General features: G+C 42.7%; 3 protein-coding genes across 6 annotated transcripts; all 3 read right to left on the bottom strand.

Moving 5' to 3' along the window:
- Window positions 1–2,819: 2,819 nt before the first annotated feature.
- On the bottom strand, window positions 2,820–5,981 carry LOC121540578 (capping protein inhibiting regulator of actin dynamics-like). 4 transcript variants are annotated; one of them, XM_041849560.2, is made up of 6 exons: window positions 5,753–5,981; window positions 5,190–5,261; window positions 4,840–4,884; window positions 4,601–4,665; window positions 3,062–3,130; window positions 2,820–2,950 (listed from the first exon to the last, which is right to left on the bottom strand). In XM_041849560.2, the coding sequence occupies exons 1-5, from the start codon at window positions 5,979–5,981 to the stop codon at window positions 3,101–3,103; spliced, it is 441 nt and encodes a 146-aa protein (XP_041705494.2). In that variant the 3' UTR covers window positions 2,820–2,950; window positions 3,062–3,100. The 4 variants fall into 4 exon arrangements, with proteins under 4 accessions (XP_041705494.2, XP_045063796.1, XP_041705491.2 ...); XM_045207861.1 differs by having other exon boundaries at window positions 4,300–4,665; XM_041849557.2 differs by lacking the exons at window positions 2,820–2,950; window positions 3,062–3,130 and having other exon boundaries at window positions 4,172–4,665.
- A 77-nt stretch (window positions 5,982–6,058) lies between these two features.
- Window positions 6,059–10,514, bottom strand: LOC121540056. Its single transcript, XM_045207633.1, has 9 exons — window positions 10,190–10,514; window positions 9,626–9,697; window positions 9,027–9,091; window positions 8,152–8,223; window positions 7,791–7,835; window positions 7,230–7,604; window positions 6,667–6,738; window positions 6,313–6,357; window positions 6,059–6,126 (listed from the first exon to the last, which is right to left on the bottom strand). Exons 2-9 carry the CDS (start codon window positions 9,631–9,633, stop codon window positions 6,059–6,061), a joined length of 750 nt encoding a protein of 249 aa, XP_045063568.1. The 5' UTR covers window positions 9,634–9,697; window positions 10,190–10,514.
- LOC123481930 (vicilin-like seed storage protein At2g18540) lies at window positions 10,496–13,512 on the bottom strand. The gene is made up of 7 exons (XM_045207634.1): window positions 13,246–13,512; window positions 13,094–13,144; window positions 12,923–12,994; window positions 11,666–12,040; window positions 11,104–11,175; window positions 10,730–10,774; window positions 10,496–10,563 (listed from the first exon to the last, which is right to left on the bottom strand). Exons 1-7 carry the CDS (start codon window positions 13,463–13,465, stop codon window positions 10,496–10,498), a joined length of 903 nt encoding a protein of 300 aa, XP_045063569.1. The 5' UTR covers window positions 13,466–13,512.
- Between the last annotated feature and the right edge of the window lie 1,224 nt (window positions 13,513–14,736).

Genomic DNA, 14,736 nt, shown 5'->3' on the forward strand with positions numbered 1-14,736 from the left:
CTACCAATTTTGTCATGGGGTGGAGATATTGTTTTTCCAGTTTTAAAGGTAATTTCCTGCAATTCTATACATTTTGTCATGACTTATGCCATGTCAATATGATATCAGAGTGAGAGTGACTAACAAAATCAATGTGGGCCCCCTGGAGGTCAGGGCCCCTGGGCACGTGCCCTGCGTGACAGGTCGGTATTGGGCCATGATTACTACAAGTTTACATAGCTGACTAATTGAATGACTGTCATTGACTGACATAACAAGAGAAAAATTGCTGTTTGTGAAATCCTGCTCTAAGCGACCGCTTATGTCCCTTATGCCTGGAGCCGGCCCTGACTAGATTTCAAGCACCAACTCACTCACTGGATTCAATGTGCTGTAATACAAAACAAGAGAAGACATGTCGGCTACTGTGCAGTATAAGAAATAAGTGACTGGGGGCAACTGATCATAATCTTGATTGCAGTCTCCATCTCTTGATAAAGCATTCACTGAGCATTCCTCAGGTTCATCACTGACAATCATCTAGAGAAGTAAACAGCAGCTGCTAGCTACACTGGACCTAGGAAAGTGCCTCATCATCAACCTGTGCCAGACAGACAGACAGACAGGAGATTCTCTTTGAGTACGAACAGTCTCACCTCTTCACTCACAGAGGTTTCTCTTTCTTTTTCTCTCTGTCTCTCGCTCTCTCTCGCCCCCCTCTTTCCTTCCCTCTCTCTCTCTTTATCTCCATCTCTCCAAGCTGTGTCAGCAATACTCGCTCCAAAAACACCATGCAGTCGTTTCATCTTTCATGCAGCGGAGGGACAGAGAGAGTCACGCATGAGCGACATCAAAGCGCCGTCACGTCAGAGACTTTAGACACACAACACACACACACAGATCCAAAGTTTAATAAAAGCAGCCATCGCATGACTGCACTCTGTCGAGCTAATGAGAGAGACCATCAGCTAACTCCATTTTAATTAGAAAATCAACTTAATGATTACATTTTAATTAAACTCGTCCTATCTAATTAAGAATGTCCACTTGGGAGAATGTCCACTTGGGAGAGATGAGGATTCCTGTGCCACCACCCCGCTGACCAGATGCTCTCGGGGTATGCGAGAACACATGGTCAGACGAGGAGAGAGCAGTAGGAGTAGCAGTGTTTTCAGTGGTAATCCATGTTTCCGTCAGCGCCAAGAAGTCGAGGGACTGGAGGGTAGCATAGGCTGAGATGAACTCTGCCTTGTTGGCAGCAGAACGGCAGTTCCAGAGGCTGCCTGAGACCTGGAACTCCACGTGGGAGTTGTTGTATCTGTTATTATTACTATACAACTATTAAGTTGTAGCTGTGCTAACCAGACATTTACACAATAACTAAATGACCTATTAAGTTGTATCTGTGCCAACAAGACATTTACAGAATAACAAAAAATGGCATCAAACACACATCTTATAACATACCCCGTCTTAAGCAACAAATGCACAATACCAGAAGCATTCCCCAACTCCCTCATGAAATGAAAATGAAGATATGTAGGCTATGCTGTATCAAGTGTGTGAATGCACACTTCTGAGGAGGAAGCTCAGGAGAAATACCCCTAGTCTGGATAGATGAGCCAGGGCATTTTTTGTAAATCTCAATCTGGCAACCGTCAATCTGCCAACCGTCAATCTGGCAACCTTCAATCTGGCAACCGGGGGCATATCTGATCCTGTTCATTTCAGCTGAGCTTTCATGCGACCCTCACAGCTTGTATGGAGAGAGAACAGCCATCTAAGAGTACGTTTGACATCAGGGTTCATGTCTCGTGATGTGTCCCAGCAATGGGAGCTGACTTTCTTTCCTAGTCTCTTTTCCTGGTCTCCTTTCTTTGTCTCCTCATCCAATTGGCAAGGATCCCCCAGAACCTATTTCTCAATAACATACGGTACGTACTCAGAATGTCTGTGAGGCAGACAGCCCTGTGGCTGATTTCTATATACACCTACTTTAATAGACTGTGCAATGACTGGATTATTGATCACATCCTGAACTAGAGGGCACTATCCCACAGCATTATCCAGCTGAGAATATGTGTTTGAATATGTATTCATGCTGACATATATGCATTTGACTTGTATCTCCATTAAGCTGATGTATTGGCATGCACAGAGACAGAGAGAGGCCGAGAGAGAGAGAGAGAGAGAGAGAGAGATATATATACACATCTCAAGCCATGCATGTTTGGATACTGGACGGGTGCAATCTCCATACAGGGCAGACTGGGAAACAGGCGCAACCAACCATGGATGGGGTGGGGGTGGGGTGTGGGGAACTTGACGACAACTTGCGGACAGTGGGTTTAGAACAACAATGGCAAAAACTGTATACAAAAAAGTATAAATATACCACCAAAAGGGCACTTGTGAGTGGGAGGGCAAAGGGCAGGTGCTCAGGCACAGGTAGACCCCTATCTGTGAATGAGGTTTCATTTCCAGTTTTTAGGACTACAAACTGGCGAGCTCTATGGCCACAACCATCTGTGACAATCTAAAGAGAGAAAGAATGCTTTGAGTACAAAACTGTGGATACATTAGAGACCATTAGAGACCATTTTCTCTGGCACGCTCAATTCTCTTAGCATATCTTTCAAGTCTAATGCGACAAAATAATTGTGGAGAATCTAAGGCTGGTGACAATTTTTTTTTTGAAAGTCTTGGCAAAACTAGAGGTTAGGAATCTGGGCTAATATCCATACAGTTTCTCTCTAGCAAAACACAGAACACAGAATTGGTCTTGACCTGACCCTTAAAAACAATGTGCACACACAAACATTTGATGCTAAAATTATTTTTATTATTTTATAATGCTTGAAGAATTTTATATAGAAATGGATATAGAAAACAAGGGAAAGAATGAGAATGAATTTCAGAAAATATTTAAAAAATTGCAGAGGTCACTTGTTAGCAAGGAAAACGTCAGGAACTGAAAAAATACAAAAAGGTATCATTGTTAGAATCATGTAATACTGTGTGTCAAACAAACTTCAGTCATCAGCTTTAACATTCTCTGAGTTGTAACATTCTCCTCTCTTACCTATGCATTATGCCTTCGTTTTTCTGCACACAAGGGTTTTCAAGAATTTAGCAAAGCGATTTTTCCCAGCTGCAAATATAGAGACATCAGAGAGAGAGAGAGAGAGAGAGAGAGAGAGAGAGAGAGAGAGAGAGAGAGAGAGAGAGAGAGAGAGAGAGAGAGAGAGAGAGAGAGAGAGAGAGAGAGAGATGTTGATTCAACGTCATCACATAAAAACAAAATTGGGTGGAAAGAAGGGTGATTCAACCAGAAAACTCCACTGTTATCAGACAGCTAAATGCGTCGTTAGATTCTTTTTTGCCCTTCCGCGTCACTTTCTACACAGAAGACATCCGCTAAACATAGAATCAAGCTGTTTATCTGTCTCTCTGTGACTGACGATAACTTCGGCAGGAAGTTGACTACAAATACAAAGTTGCCAATATCTTTGCAATTCAACAAGCGAAGGATAAAAATATGCTTCAACTGAAAACCGAGATGACTGCATTAGAAAATAAATCCAGTAGGCTGTATAGGCCTATGTTTCAATCATATTGAAATCAATTTCATGTTCAGTCAATTTACTTCTATTTGTAGGCTACACTGTCTGTAATTTTTACCTCAATATATTTCATGATGTGTAACAACATGTGCGCACTGATGGGCCAAATGAATCTGTGATTTAGTGCATTATTATAGGGTAAGCATTAGAATAAGCCGCCTCAATATTTGCAGCCATAAGGTGGTAATGGCTCTCTAGGAGTAATCTAAGGACAGAAAAGGAATATATATGAATGGAGATTTGATAGGACAATAACACACAGCAGTAAAAGTAGAGTTAAGTCCTATAGGCTGTTTCAATGCACCAGAGGAGTAGTCACACATAACTCAGTACCTTAGTGAGATACACTGCTGTTACTTAAATGTAATACAGTTTTATTAGCCTCCCCATGGGGATTAAGATGGCATCGTCTGAGTACAACGTGATGCTAAACCACCCTGAAGGATGCAAAGCAGAAACATATGTGTACGCTATCCCTCATGCAGTGAAAAAGACAAAAACAAAAACAAAAAAAATGACGTCAGCTTTATGCGACATCTTTTTGAGTGCGGACCATCACACTTTATTGCTTATTTGAATTTAAGGGTTTTACGCACCAACCTAACTTTAGGGAGAGCGCGATGGTGCTCTTTGCTTTTAAACCACAGAGAATGAAATGTTTTGTGTTTGAGTCCCTTGTCACTTTGCCTGGTCCTACCTTTACATTGTGGTTGTCTGGTCTGTTTGCCTGTCCTCTCTACCCTGTCCAGGTGTTCCTGTAAGGCCTTCTCATTCCTCAGCCTGCGCTGCTCTTCTTTAGACAGCACCTCCTCCTCCTTTCTCTTTCCCTCTATCTCTTTGGCCTGGTCTTTATCTCTCCTATCCTTCCGACAAGGCCAAATTCTCTCCTCTTCTGCCATCCTCTCAAATTTGTCCATAAGGAGCTCTGCATCTGTCTTTGGCGCTGTTACTTTGTCATTCCCATCTTTCTTTTGGACACTCTCACTTTTATTACTCACTTTGACCTGCAGAACCTGGGGGACCTTGGCCACGCCTTGACTGCTCGTGGAAAACACAGAGAATTCTGAGAGAGAGAGAGAGAGAGAGAGAGAGAGAGAGAGAGAGATGTTGATTCAACGTCATCACATAAAAACAAAATTGGGTGGAAAGAAGGGTGATTCAACCAGTTTGTGCCCAGTGGGTAGTGGGTCTTATATGACACAGCAATTCATAATGCTGCACCCCTCCTATTTCTTACCTTTGCACTGCTGTGTCTGAGCATCAGCTGAAAAGATGGATAAATCTGCGGAGAGAGGTGGGAAAGAGGAGAGATAGATAAACATACTGAAGGAATTCATGCTCACTTCACATTCTGAACTTTAAGCATTGAGCTCTTCTTCTCCTTATCCACTAGTGGTCTTTCTTCTTAGTCTCTCTCTTCTTAGTCTCTCTCTCTCTCTCTCTCTCTCTCTCTCTCTCTCTCTCTCTCTCTTTCTCTCTCTCTCTCTCTCTCTCTCTCGCTCTCTCTCTCGTCCTTTTTATCTTTGCACTGTGTCATCAAATACTTTGTGAAAAGTCTGTCCCTCTCTATCCCCCTTCATGTTTTACCTTTGCATTTTGCTGACTGTTGATCATGCGGGTCCTTGCTCTTTAGCCCTGATGCAGTGAAAATAGAGTAATCTAAGGACAGAAAAGGAATATATATGAATGGAGATTTGATAGGACAATAACACACAGCAGTAAAAGTAGAGTTAAGTCCTATAGGCTGTTTCAATGCACCAGAGGAGTAGTCACACATAACTCAGTACCTTAGTGAGATACACTGCTGTTACTTAAATGTAATACAGTTTTATTAGCCTCCCCATGGGGATTAAGATGGCATCGTCTGAGTACAACGTGATGCTAAACCACCCTGAAGGATGCAAAGCAGAAACATATGTGTACGCTATCCCTCATGCAGTGAAAAAGACAAAAACAAAAACAAAAAAATGACGTCAGCTTTATGCGACATCTTTTTGAGTGCGGACCATCACACTTTATTGCTTATTTGAATTTAAGGGTTTTACGCACCAACCTAACTTTAGGGAGAGCGCGATGGTGCTCTTTGCTTTTAAACCACAGAGAATGAAATGTTTTGTGTTTGAGTCCCTTGTCACTTTGCCTGGTCCTACCTTTACATTGTGGTTGTCTGGTCTGTTTGCCTGTCAATTCCGGATTCTTTACCCTGTCCAGGTGTTCCTGTAAGGCCTTCTCATTCCTCAGCCTGCGCTGCTCTTCTTTAGACAGCACCTCCTCCTCCTTTCTCTTTCCCTCTATCTCTTTGGCCTGGTCTTTATCTCTCCTATCCTTCCGACAAGGCCAAATTCTCTCCTCTTCTGCCATCCTCTCAAATTTGTCCATAAGGAGCTCTGCATCTGTCTTTGGCGCTGTTACTTTGTCATTCCCATCTTTCTTTTGGACACTCTCACTTTTATTACTCACTTTGACCTGCAGAACCTGGGGACCTTGGCCACGCCTTGACTGCTCGTGGAAAACACAGAGAAATCTGAGAGAGAGAGAGAGAGAGAGAGAGAGAGAGAGAGAGAGAGAGAGAGAGAGATGTTGATTCAACGTCATCACATAAAAACAAAATTGGGTGGAAAGAAGGGTGATTCAACCAGTTTGTGCCCAGTGGGTAGTGGGTCTTATATGACACAGCAATTCATAATGCTGCACCCCTCCTATTTCTTACCTTTGCACTGCTGCGTCTGAGCATCAGCTGAAAAGATGGATAAATCTGCGGAGAGAGGTGGGAAAGAGGAGAGATAGATAAACATACTGAAGGGAATTCATGCTCACTTCACATTCTGAACTTTAAGCATTGAGCTCTTCTTCTCCTTATCCACTAGTGGTCTTTCTTCTTAGTCTCTCTCTTCTTAGTCTCTCTCTCTCTCTCTCTCTCTCTCGCTCTCTCTCTCTCTCTCTCTCTCTCTCTCTCTCTCTCTCTCTCTCTCTCTCGCTCTCTCTCTCGTCCTTTTATCTTTGCACTGTGTCATCAAATACTTTGTGAAAAGTCTGTCCCTCTCTATCCCCCTTCATGTTTTACCTTTGCATTTTGCTGACTGTTGATCATGCGGGTCCTTGCTCTTTAGCCCTGATGCAGTGAAAATAGAGTAATCTAAGGACAGAAAAGGAATATATATGAATGGAGATTTGATAGGACAATAACACACAGCAGTAAAAGTAGAGTTAAGTCCTATAGGCTGTTTCAATGCACCAGAGGAGTAGTCACACATAACTCAGTACCTTAGTGAGATACACTGCTGTTACTTAAATGTAATACAGTTTTATTAGCCTCCCCATGGGGATTAAGATGGCATCGTCTGAGTACAACGTGATGCTAAACCACCCTGAAGGATGCAAAGCAGAAACATATGTGTACGCTATCCCTCATGCAGTGAAAAAGACAAAAACAAAAACAAAAAAAATGACGTCAGCTTTATGCGACATCTTTTTGAGTGCGGACCATCACACTTTATTGCTTATTTGAATTTAAGGGTTTTACGCACCAACCTAACTTTAGGGAGAGCGGATGGTGCTCTTTGCTTTTAAACCACAGAGAATGAAATGTTTTGTGTTTGAGTCCCTTGTCACTTTGCCTGGTCCTACCTTTACATTGTGGTTGTCTGGTCTGTTTGCCTGTCAATTCCGGATTCTTTACCCTGTCCAGGTGTTCCTGTAAGGCCTTCTCATTCCTCAGCCTGCGCTGCTCTTCTTTAGACAGCACCTCCTCCTCCTTTCTCTTTCCCTCTATCTCTTTGGCCTGGTCTTTATCTCTCCTATCCTTCCGACAAGGCCAAATTCTCTCCTCTTCTGCCATCCTCTCAAATTTGTCCATAAGGAGCTCTGCATCTGTCTTTGGCGCTGTTACTTTGTCATTCCCATCTTTCTTTTGGACACTCTCACTTTTATTACTCACTTTGACCTGCAGAACCTGGGGGACCTTGGCCACGCCTTGACTGCTCGTGGAAAACACAGAGAAATCTGAGAGAGAGAGAGAGAGAGAGAGAGAGAGAGAGAGAGAGAGAGAGAGAGAGATGTTGATTCAACGTCATCACATAAAAACAAAATTGGGTGGAAAGAAGGGTGATTCAACCAGTTTGTGCCCAGTGGGTAGTGGGTCTTATATGACACAGCAATTCATAATGCTGCACCCCTCCTATTTCTTACCTTTGCACTGCTGCGTCTGAGCATCAGCTGAAAAGATGGATAAATCTGCGGAGAGAGGTGGGAAAGAGGAGAGATAGATAAACATACTGAAGGAATTCATGCTCACTTCACATTCTGAACTTTAAGCATTGAGCTCTTCTTCTCCTTATCCACTAGTGGTCTTTCTTCTTAGTCTCTCTCTTCTTAGTCTCTCTCTCTCTCTCTCTCTCTCCTCGCTCTCTCTCTCTCTCTCTCTCTCTCTCTCTCTCTCTCTCTCTCTCTCTCTCTCTCTCGCTCTCTCTCTCGTCCTTTTTATCTTTGCACTGTGTCATCAAATACTTTGTGAAAAGTCTGTCCCTCTCTATCCCCCTTCATGTTTTACCTTTGCATTTTGCTGACTGTTGATCATGCGGGTCCTTGCTCTTTAGCCCTGATGCAGTGAAAATAGAGTAATCTAAGGACAGAAAAGGAATATATATGAATGGAGATTTGATAGGACAATAACACACAGCAGTAAAAGTAGAGTTAAGTCCTATAGGCTGTTTCAATGCACCAGAGGAGTAGTCACACATAACTCAGTACCTTAGTGAGATACACTGCTGTTACTTAAATGTAATACAGTTTTATTAGCCTCCCCATGGGGATTAAGATGGCATCGTCTGAGTACAACGTGATGCTAAACCACCCTGAAGGATGCAAAGCAGAAACATATGTGTACGCTATCCCTCATGCAGTGAAAAAGACAAAAACAAAAACAAAAAAAATGACGTCAGCTTTATGCGACATCTTTTTGAGTGCGGACCATCACACTTTATTGCTTATTTGAATTTAAGGGTTTTACGCACCAACCTAACTTTAGGGAGAGCGCGATGGTGCTCTTTGCTTTTAAACCACAGAGAATGAAATGTTTTGTGTTTGAGTCCCTTGTCACTTTGCCTGGTCCTACCTTTTACATTGTGGTTGTCTGGTCTGTTTGCCTGTCAATTCCGGATTCTTTACCCTGTCCAGGTGTTCCTGTAAGGCCTTCTCATTCCTCAGCCTGCGCTGCTCTTCTTTAGACAGCACCTCCTCCTCCTTTCTCTTTCCCTCTATCTCTTTGGCCTGGTCTTTATCTCTCCTATCCTTCCGACAAGGCCAAATTCTCTCCTCTTCTGCCATCCTCTCAAATTTGTCCATAAGGAGCTCTGCATCTGTCTTTGGCGCTGTTACTTTGTCATTCCCATCTTTCTTTTGGACACTCTCACTTTTATTACTCACTTTGACCTGCAGAACCTGGGGGACCTTGGCCACGCCTTGACTGCTCGTGGAAAACACAGAGAAATCTGAGAGAGAGAGAGAGAGAGAGAGAGAGAGAGAGAGATGTTGATTCAACGTCATCACATAAAAACAAAATTGGGTGGAAAGAAGGGTGATTCAACCAGTTTGTGCCCAGTGGGTAGTGGGTCTTATATGACACAGCAATTCATAATGCTGCACCCCTCCTATTTCTTACCTTTGCACTGCTGCGTCTGAGCATCAGCTGAAAAGATGGATAAATCTGCGGAGAGAGGTGGGAAAGAGGAGAGATAGATAAACATACTGAAGGAATTCATGCTCACTTCACATTCTGAACTTTAAGCATTGAGCTCTTCTTCTCCTTATCCACTAGTGGTCTTTCTTCTTAGTCTCTCTCTTCTTAGTCTCTCTCTCTCTCTCTCTCTCTCTCGCTCTCTCTCTCTCTCTCTCTCTCTCTCTCTCTTTCTCTCTCTCTCTCTCTCTCTCTCTCTCGCTCTCTCTCTCGTCCTTTTTATCTTTGCACTGTGTCATCAAATACTTTGTGAAAAGTCTGTCCCTCTCTATCCCCCTTCATGTTTTACCTTTGCATTTTGCTGACTGTTGATCATGCGGGTCCTTGCTCTTTAGCCCTGATGCAGTGAAAATAGAGTAATCTAAGGACAGAAAAGGAATATATATGAATGGAGATTTGATAGGACAATAACACACAGCAGTAAAAGTAGAGTTAAGTCCTATAGGCTGTTTCAATGCACCAGAGGAGTAGTCACACATAACTCAGTACCTTAGTGAGATACACTGCTGTTACTTAAATGTAATACAGTTTTATTAGCCTCCCCATGGGGATTAAGATGGCATCGTCTGAGTACAACGTGATGCTAAACCACCCTGAAGGATGCAAAGCAGAAACATATGTGTACGCTATCCCTCATGCAGTGAAAAAGACAAAAACAAAAACAAAAAAAATGACGTCAGCTTTATGCGACATCTTTTTGAGTGCGGACCATCACACTTTATTGCTTATTTGAATTTAAGGGTTTTACGCACCAACCTAACTTTAGGGAGAGCGCGATGGTGCTCTTTGCTTTTAAACCACAGAGAATGAAATGTTTTGTGTTTGAGTCCCTTGTCACTTTGCCTGGTCCTACCTTTACATTGTGGTTGTCTGGTCTGTTTGCCTGTCAATTCCGGATTCTTTACCCTGTCCAGGTGTTCCTGTAAGGCCTTCTCATTCCTCAGCCTGCGCTGCTCTTCTTTAGACAGCACCTCCTCCTCCTTTCTCTTTCCCTCTATCTCTTTGGCCTGGTCTTTATCTCTCCTATCCTTCCGACAAGGCCAAATTCTCTCCTCTTCTGCCATCCTCTCAAATTTGTCCATAAGGAGCTCTGCATCTGTCTTTGGCGCTGTTACTTTGTCATTCCCATCTTTCTTTTGGACACTCTCACTTTTATTACTCACTTTGACCTGCAGAACCTGGGGACCTTGGCCACGCCTTGACTGCTCGTGGAAAACACAGAGAAATCTGAGAGAGAGAGAGAGCGAGAGAGAGAGAGAGATGTTGATTCAACGTCATCACATAAAAACAAAATTGGGTGGAAAGAAGGGTGATTCAACCAGTTTGTGCCCAGTGGGTAGTGGGTCTTATATGACACAGCAATTCATAATGCTGCACCCCTCCTATTTCTTACCTTTGCACTGCTGTGTCTGAGCATCAGCTGAAAAGATGGATAAATCTGCGGAGAGAGGTGGGAAAGAGGAGAGATAGATAAACATACTGAAGGAATTCATGCTCACTTCACATTCTGAACTTTAAGCATTGAGCTCTTCTTCTCCTTATCCACTAGTGGTCTTTCTTCTTAGTCTCTCTCTTCTTAGTCTCTCTCTCTCTCTCTCTCTCTCGCTCTCTCTCTCTCTCTCTCTCTCTCTCTCTCTCTCTTTCTCTCTCTCTCTCTCTCTCTCTCTCTCTCTCTCTCGCTCTCTCTCTCGTCCTTTTTATCTTTGCACTGTGTCATCAAATACTTTGTGAAAAGTCTGTCCCTCTCTATCCCCCTTCATGTTTTACCTTTGCATTTTGCTGACTGTTGATCATGTGGGTCCTTGCTCTTTAGCCCTGATGCAGTGAAAATAGAGTAATCTAAGGACAGAAAATGAATATATATGAATGGAGATTTGATAGGACAATAACACACAGCAGTAAAAGTAGAGTTAAGTCCTATAGGCTGTTTCAATGCACCAGAGGAGTAGTCACACATAACTCAGTACCTTAGTGAGATACACTGCTGTTACTTAAATGTAATACAGTTTTATTAGCCTCCCCATGGGGATTAAGATGGCATCGTCTGAGTACAACGTGATGCTAAACCACCCTGAAGGATGCAAAGCAGAAACATATGTGTACGCTATCCCTCATGCAGTGAAAAAGACAAAACAAAACAAAAAAAATGACGTCAGCTTTATGCGACATCTTTTTGAGTGCGGACCATCACACTTTATTGCTTATTTGAATTTAAGGGTTTTACGCACCAACCTAACTTTAGGGAGAGCGCGATGGTGCTCTTTGCTTTTAAACCACAGAGAATGAAATGTTTTGTGTTTGAGTCCCTTGTCACTTTGCCTGGTCCTACCTTTACATTGTGGTTGTCTGGTCTGTTTGCCTGTCAATTCCGGATTCTTTACCCTGTCCAGGTGTTCCTGTAAGGCCTTCTCATTCCTCAGCCTGCGCTGCTCTTCTTTAGACAGCACCTCCTCCTCCTTTCTCTTTCCCTCTATCTCTTTGGCCTGGTCTTTATCTCTCCTATCCTTCCGACAAGGCCACATTCTCTCCTCTTCTGCCATCCTCTCAAATGTGTCCATAAGGAGCTCTGCATCTGTCTTTGGCGCTGTTACTTTGTCATTCCCATCTTTCTTTTGGACACTCTCACTTTTATTACTCACTTTGACCTGCAGAACCTGGGGGACCTTGGCCACGCCTTGACTGCTCGTGGAAAACACAGAGAAATCTGAGAGAGAGAGAGAGAGAGAGAGAGAGAGAGAGAGAGAGAGAGAGAGAGAGAGAGAGAGAGAGAGAGATGTTGATTCAACGTCATCACATAAAAACAAAATTGGGTGGAAAGAAGGGTGATTCAACCAGAAAACTCCACTGATATCAGACAGCTAAATGCGTCGTTAGATTTTTTTTTGCCCTTCCGCGTCACTTTCTACACAGAAGACATCCGCTAAACATAGAATCAAGCTGTTTATCTGTCTCTCTGTGACTGACGATAACTTCGGCAGGAAGTTGACTACAAATACAAAGTTGCCAATATCTTTGCAATTCAACAAGCGAAGGATAAAAATATGCTTCAACTGAAAACCGAGATGACTGCATTAGAAAAAAAATCCAGTTGGCTGTATAGGCCTATATTTCAATCATATTGAAATCAATTTCATGTTCAGTCAATTTACTTCTATTTGTAGGCTACACTGTCTGTAATTTTTACCTCAATATATTTCATGATGTGTAACAACATGTGCGCACTGATGGGCCAAATGAATCTGTGATTTAGTGCATTATTATAGGGTAAGCATTAGAATAAGCCGCCTCAATATTTGCAGCCATAAGGTGGTAATGGCTCTCTAGGAGCTGATCCGTCATCAGTATTGTGGAATAATTATAATGTTAAGGTAAGATTTAAATGGAGAAATCTGATCAGAGAGCAGCCCTGCCTTTCTTTCGATCAGTATCGAGACCTACTCCAATGACGCACTTAGTGAACGTTCTCTCTGCGTGGTGTTTTGGGAAACGCATGTGACATCTTCGGCCATTATAAAAACGATGCATCGTTAAAACACTAGTAAGCTTAAGTTCCATCGCTATCAGGAAACCGGGCCCTGGTCTTTACCTTTGCACTTTGCTGGCTGGTCCTTCTGAGGGTTCAGAGTCTTTGACTCAGTTGCAGTAACCATGGAGACATCTGACAAGACAAAGGAAAATGGAGGATGTTAATACCACACTCCATGTGTGCAGTTGTATAACACTTTCAATGTACAAAAGAACTGTAAACTAAGATGACCTTTGCACTGGGTCTGTTTGACCTCAGCACCAGCTGAGAAGATGGAGGAATCTGGGAGAGAGGGAGTTGGGAAACAGACAGTATAAGTTAAGGTGTTGAAGCTAACCTCACATATCACACTTTATTCTCTGTCTATTCCCTCTCCTTTTTACCTTTGACCTCCAGCTCTCTCATTTGTTTCTCCATGTGTGTCATATTTTCTTCTGCACTTAGTCTCTTTTCTTTCAGGAGCTCTCTCCTGTCTCCTTCCCTTGCTTCCTTCACACACTTATTTTCATCTTCCTTTCTCTCTTCCCCGTCTCTTCTTTTTCTATCGCTCAGGGTCTCCGTTAGCCTGGCTTGCTTTTTCAGCATCTGTTGTTCTTCTCCCATCTTTCTCTTTGCTTCTTCCACCTTTCTCTTTGCTTCTTCCACCTTTCTCTTTGCTTCTTCTATCGTTCTCTTTGCTTCTTCCACCTTTCTCTTTGCTTCTTCTATCATTCTCTTTGCTTCTTCCACCTTTCTCTTTGCTTCTTCCATCTTTCTCTTTGCTTCTTCCACCTTTTTATTTGCTTCTTCCACCTTTCTCTTTGCCTTCCTCTCTGCTTTCATCCATGCATCTTCCTTTCGGTTTTCTTCTTCCTTCCAGTAAAACTCTTTCCATTCCTCCACTCTCTTCTTTTCAGGTATCTCCCACTTGTCTCTCTCCTCCTGTCTTTTCTTCTGGAGCGCCATCTGTTTCTCTACCTTTTGCCTCTCAGATTTCTCCATGAACCTCCTCCTTTCCTCCTCCATCTCTCTCTCCCTTTCCCTCATTCTAATATCCATCAACAGCAACTCTTCATCCTTCATCTGATTTATTTTTGCATGCTCCTTCTTCTCCTCCCTCTTCATCCTCTCAAGTCTGTCCCTCTCCACTTCCTTCAACACCATCTCTCTATTCATCTCCAGAGACTGTCTCTCTATCCATCTCATCTCCCCCATACAGGCCAATTGCTTCAGCAGGCCCACCTCCTTCCTTAGCAGGCCCACCTCAACATGCAAGTCGCCCTGACCAATACTGTGCACTTCCAATACGAATGAGCTCTAAAAGAGAGTTCCTAAATGTTAGCAACCTACAGGATGCTGCTAATGGAAAACAAATCCTTAAACAACCTAAAGACAGCATCGGCATCAAAAGAAATTAAGCAAATCACTTTTAACAGTTCCACATTAATTTTTTACCCAATTGCCAAAGATTCATTTGACCTTAACGTAAATTCCAAATTGACAGAATTTACATTTACAGTGGGGGAAAAAAGTATTTAGTCAGCCACCAATTGTGCAAGTTCTCCCACTTAAAAAGATGAGAGAGGCCTGTAATTTTCATCATAGGTACACGTCAACTATGACAGACAAATTGAGAAAAAAAAATCTAGAAAATCACATTGTAGGATTTTTAATGAATTTATTTGCAAATTATGGTGGAAAATAAGTATTTGGTCACCTACAAACAAGCAAGATTTCTGGCTCTCACAGACCTGTAACTTCTTCTTTAAGAGGCTCCTCTGTCCTCCACTCGTTACCTGTATTAATGGCACCTGTTTGAACTTGTTATCAGTATAAAAGACACCTGTCCACAACCTCAAACAGTCACACTCCAACTCCACTATGGCCAAGACCAA

Source organism: Coregonus clupeaformis, chromosome 26 (genome assembly GCF_020615455.1).
Source record: "Coregonus clupeaformis isolate EN_2021a chromosome 26, ASM2061545v1, whole genome shotgun sequence".
Lineage (NCBI taxonomy): Eukaryota > Metazoa > Chordata > Actinopteri > Salmoniformes > Salmonidae > Coregonus > Coregonus clupeaformis.

Bases quoted from the DNA above. Each gene is read 5' to 3' on its own strand.
- LOC123481930 (XM_045207634.1), bottom strand. From the start codon at position 13,465: ATGGGAGAAGAACAACAGATGCTGAAAAAGCAAGCCAGGCTAACGGAG. The intron at 13,145-13,245 runs GTAAAAAGGAGA...CCTCTCTCCCAG, and splicing joins GAGAGAGCTGGAGGTCAAAG to ATTCCTCCATCTTCTCAGCT. The intron at 10,775-11,103 runs GTAAAACATGAA...CTCTCTCCGCAG, and splicing joins ACAGTCAGCAAAATGCAAAG to ATTTATCCATCTTTTCAGCT.
- LOC121540056 (XM_045207633.1), bottom strand. The intron at 7,836-8,151 runs GTAAAACATGAA...CTCTCTCCGCAG, and splicing joins ACAGTCAGCAAAATGCAAAG to ATTTATCCATCTTTTCAGCT. The intron at 6,739-7,229 runs GTAGGACCAGGC...TTCTGTCCTTAG, and splicing joins CAGACAACCACAATGTAAAG to ATTACTCTATTTTCACTGCA.
- LOC121540578 (XM_041849557.2), bottom strand. From the start codon at position 5,981: ATGGACAAATTTGAGAGGATGGCAGAAGAGGAGAGAATTTGGCCTTGT. The intron at 4,885-5,189 runs GTAAAACATGAA...CTCTCTCCGCAG, and splicing joins ACAGTCAGCAAAATGCAAAG to ATTTATCCATCTTTTCAGCT. The intron at 4,666-4,839 runs GTAAGAAATAGG...TCTCTCTCTCAG, and splicing joins TCAGACACAGCAGTGCAAAG to AATTCTCTGTGTTTTCCACG.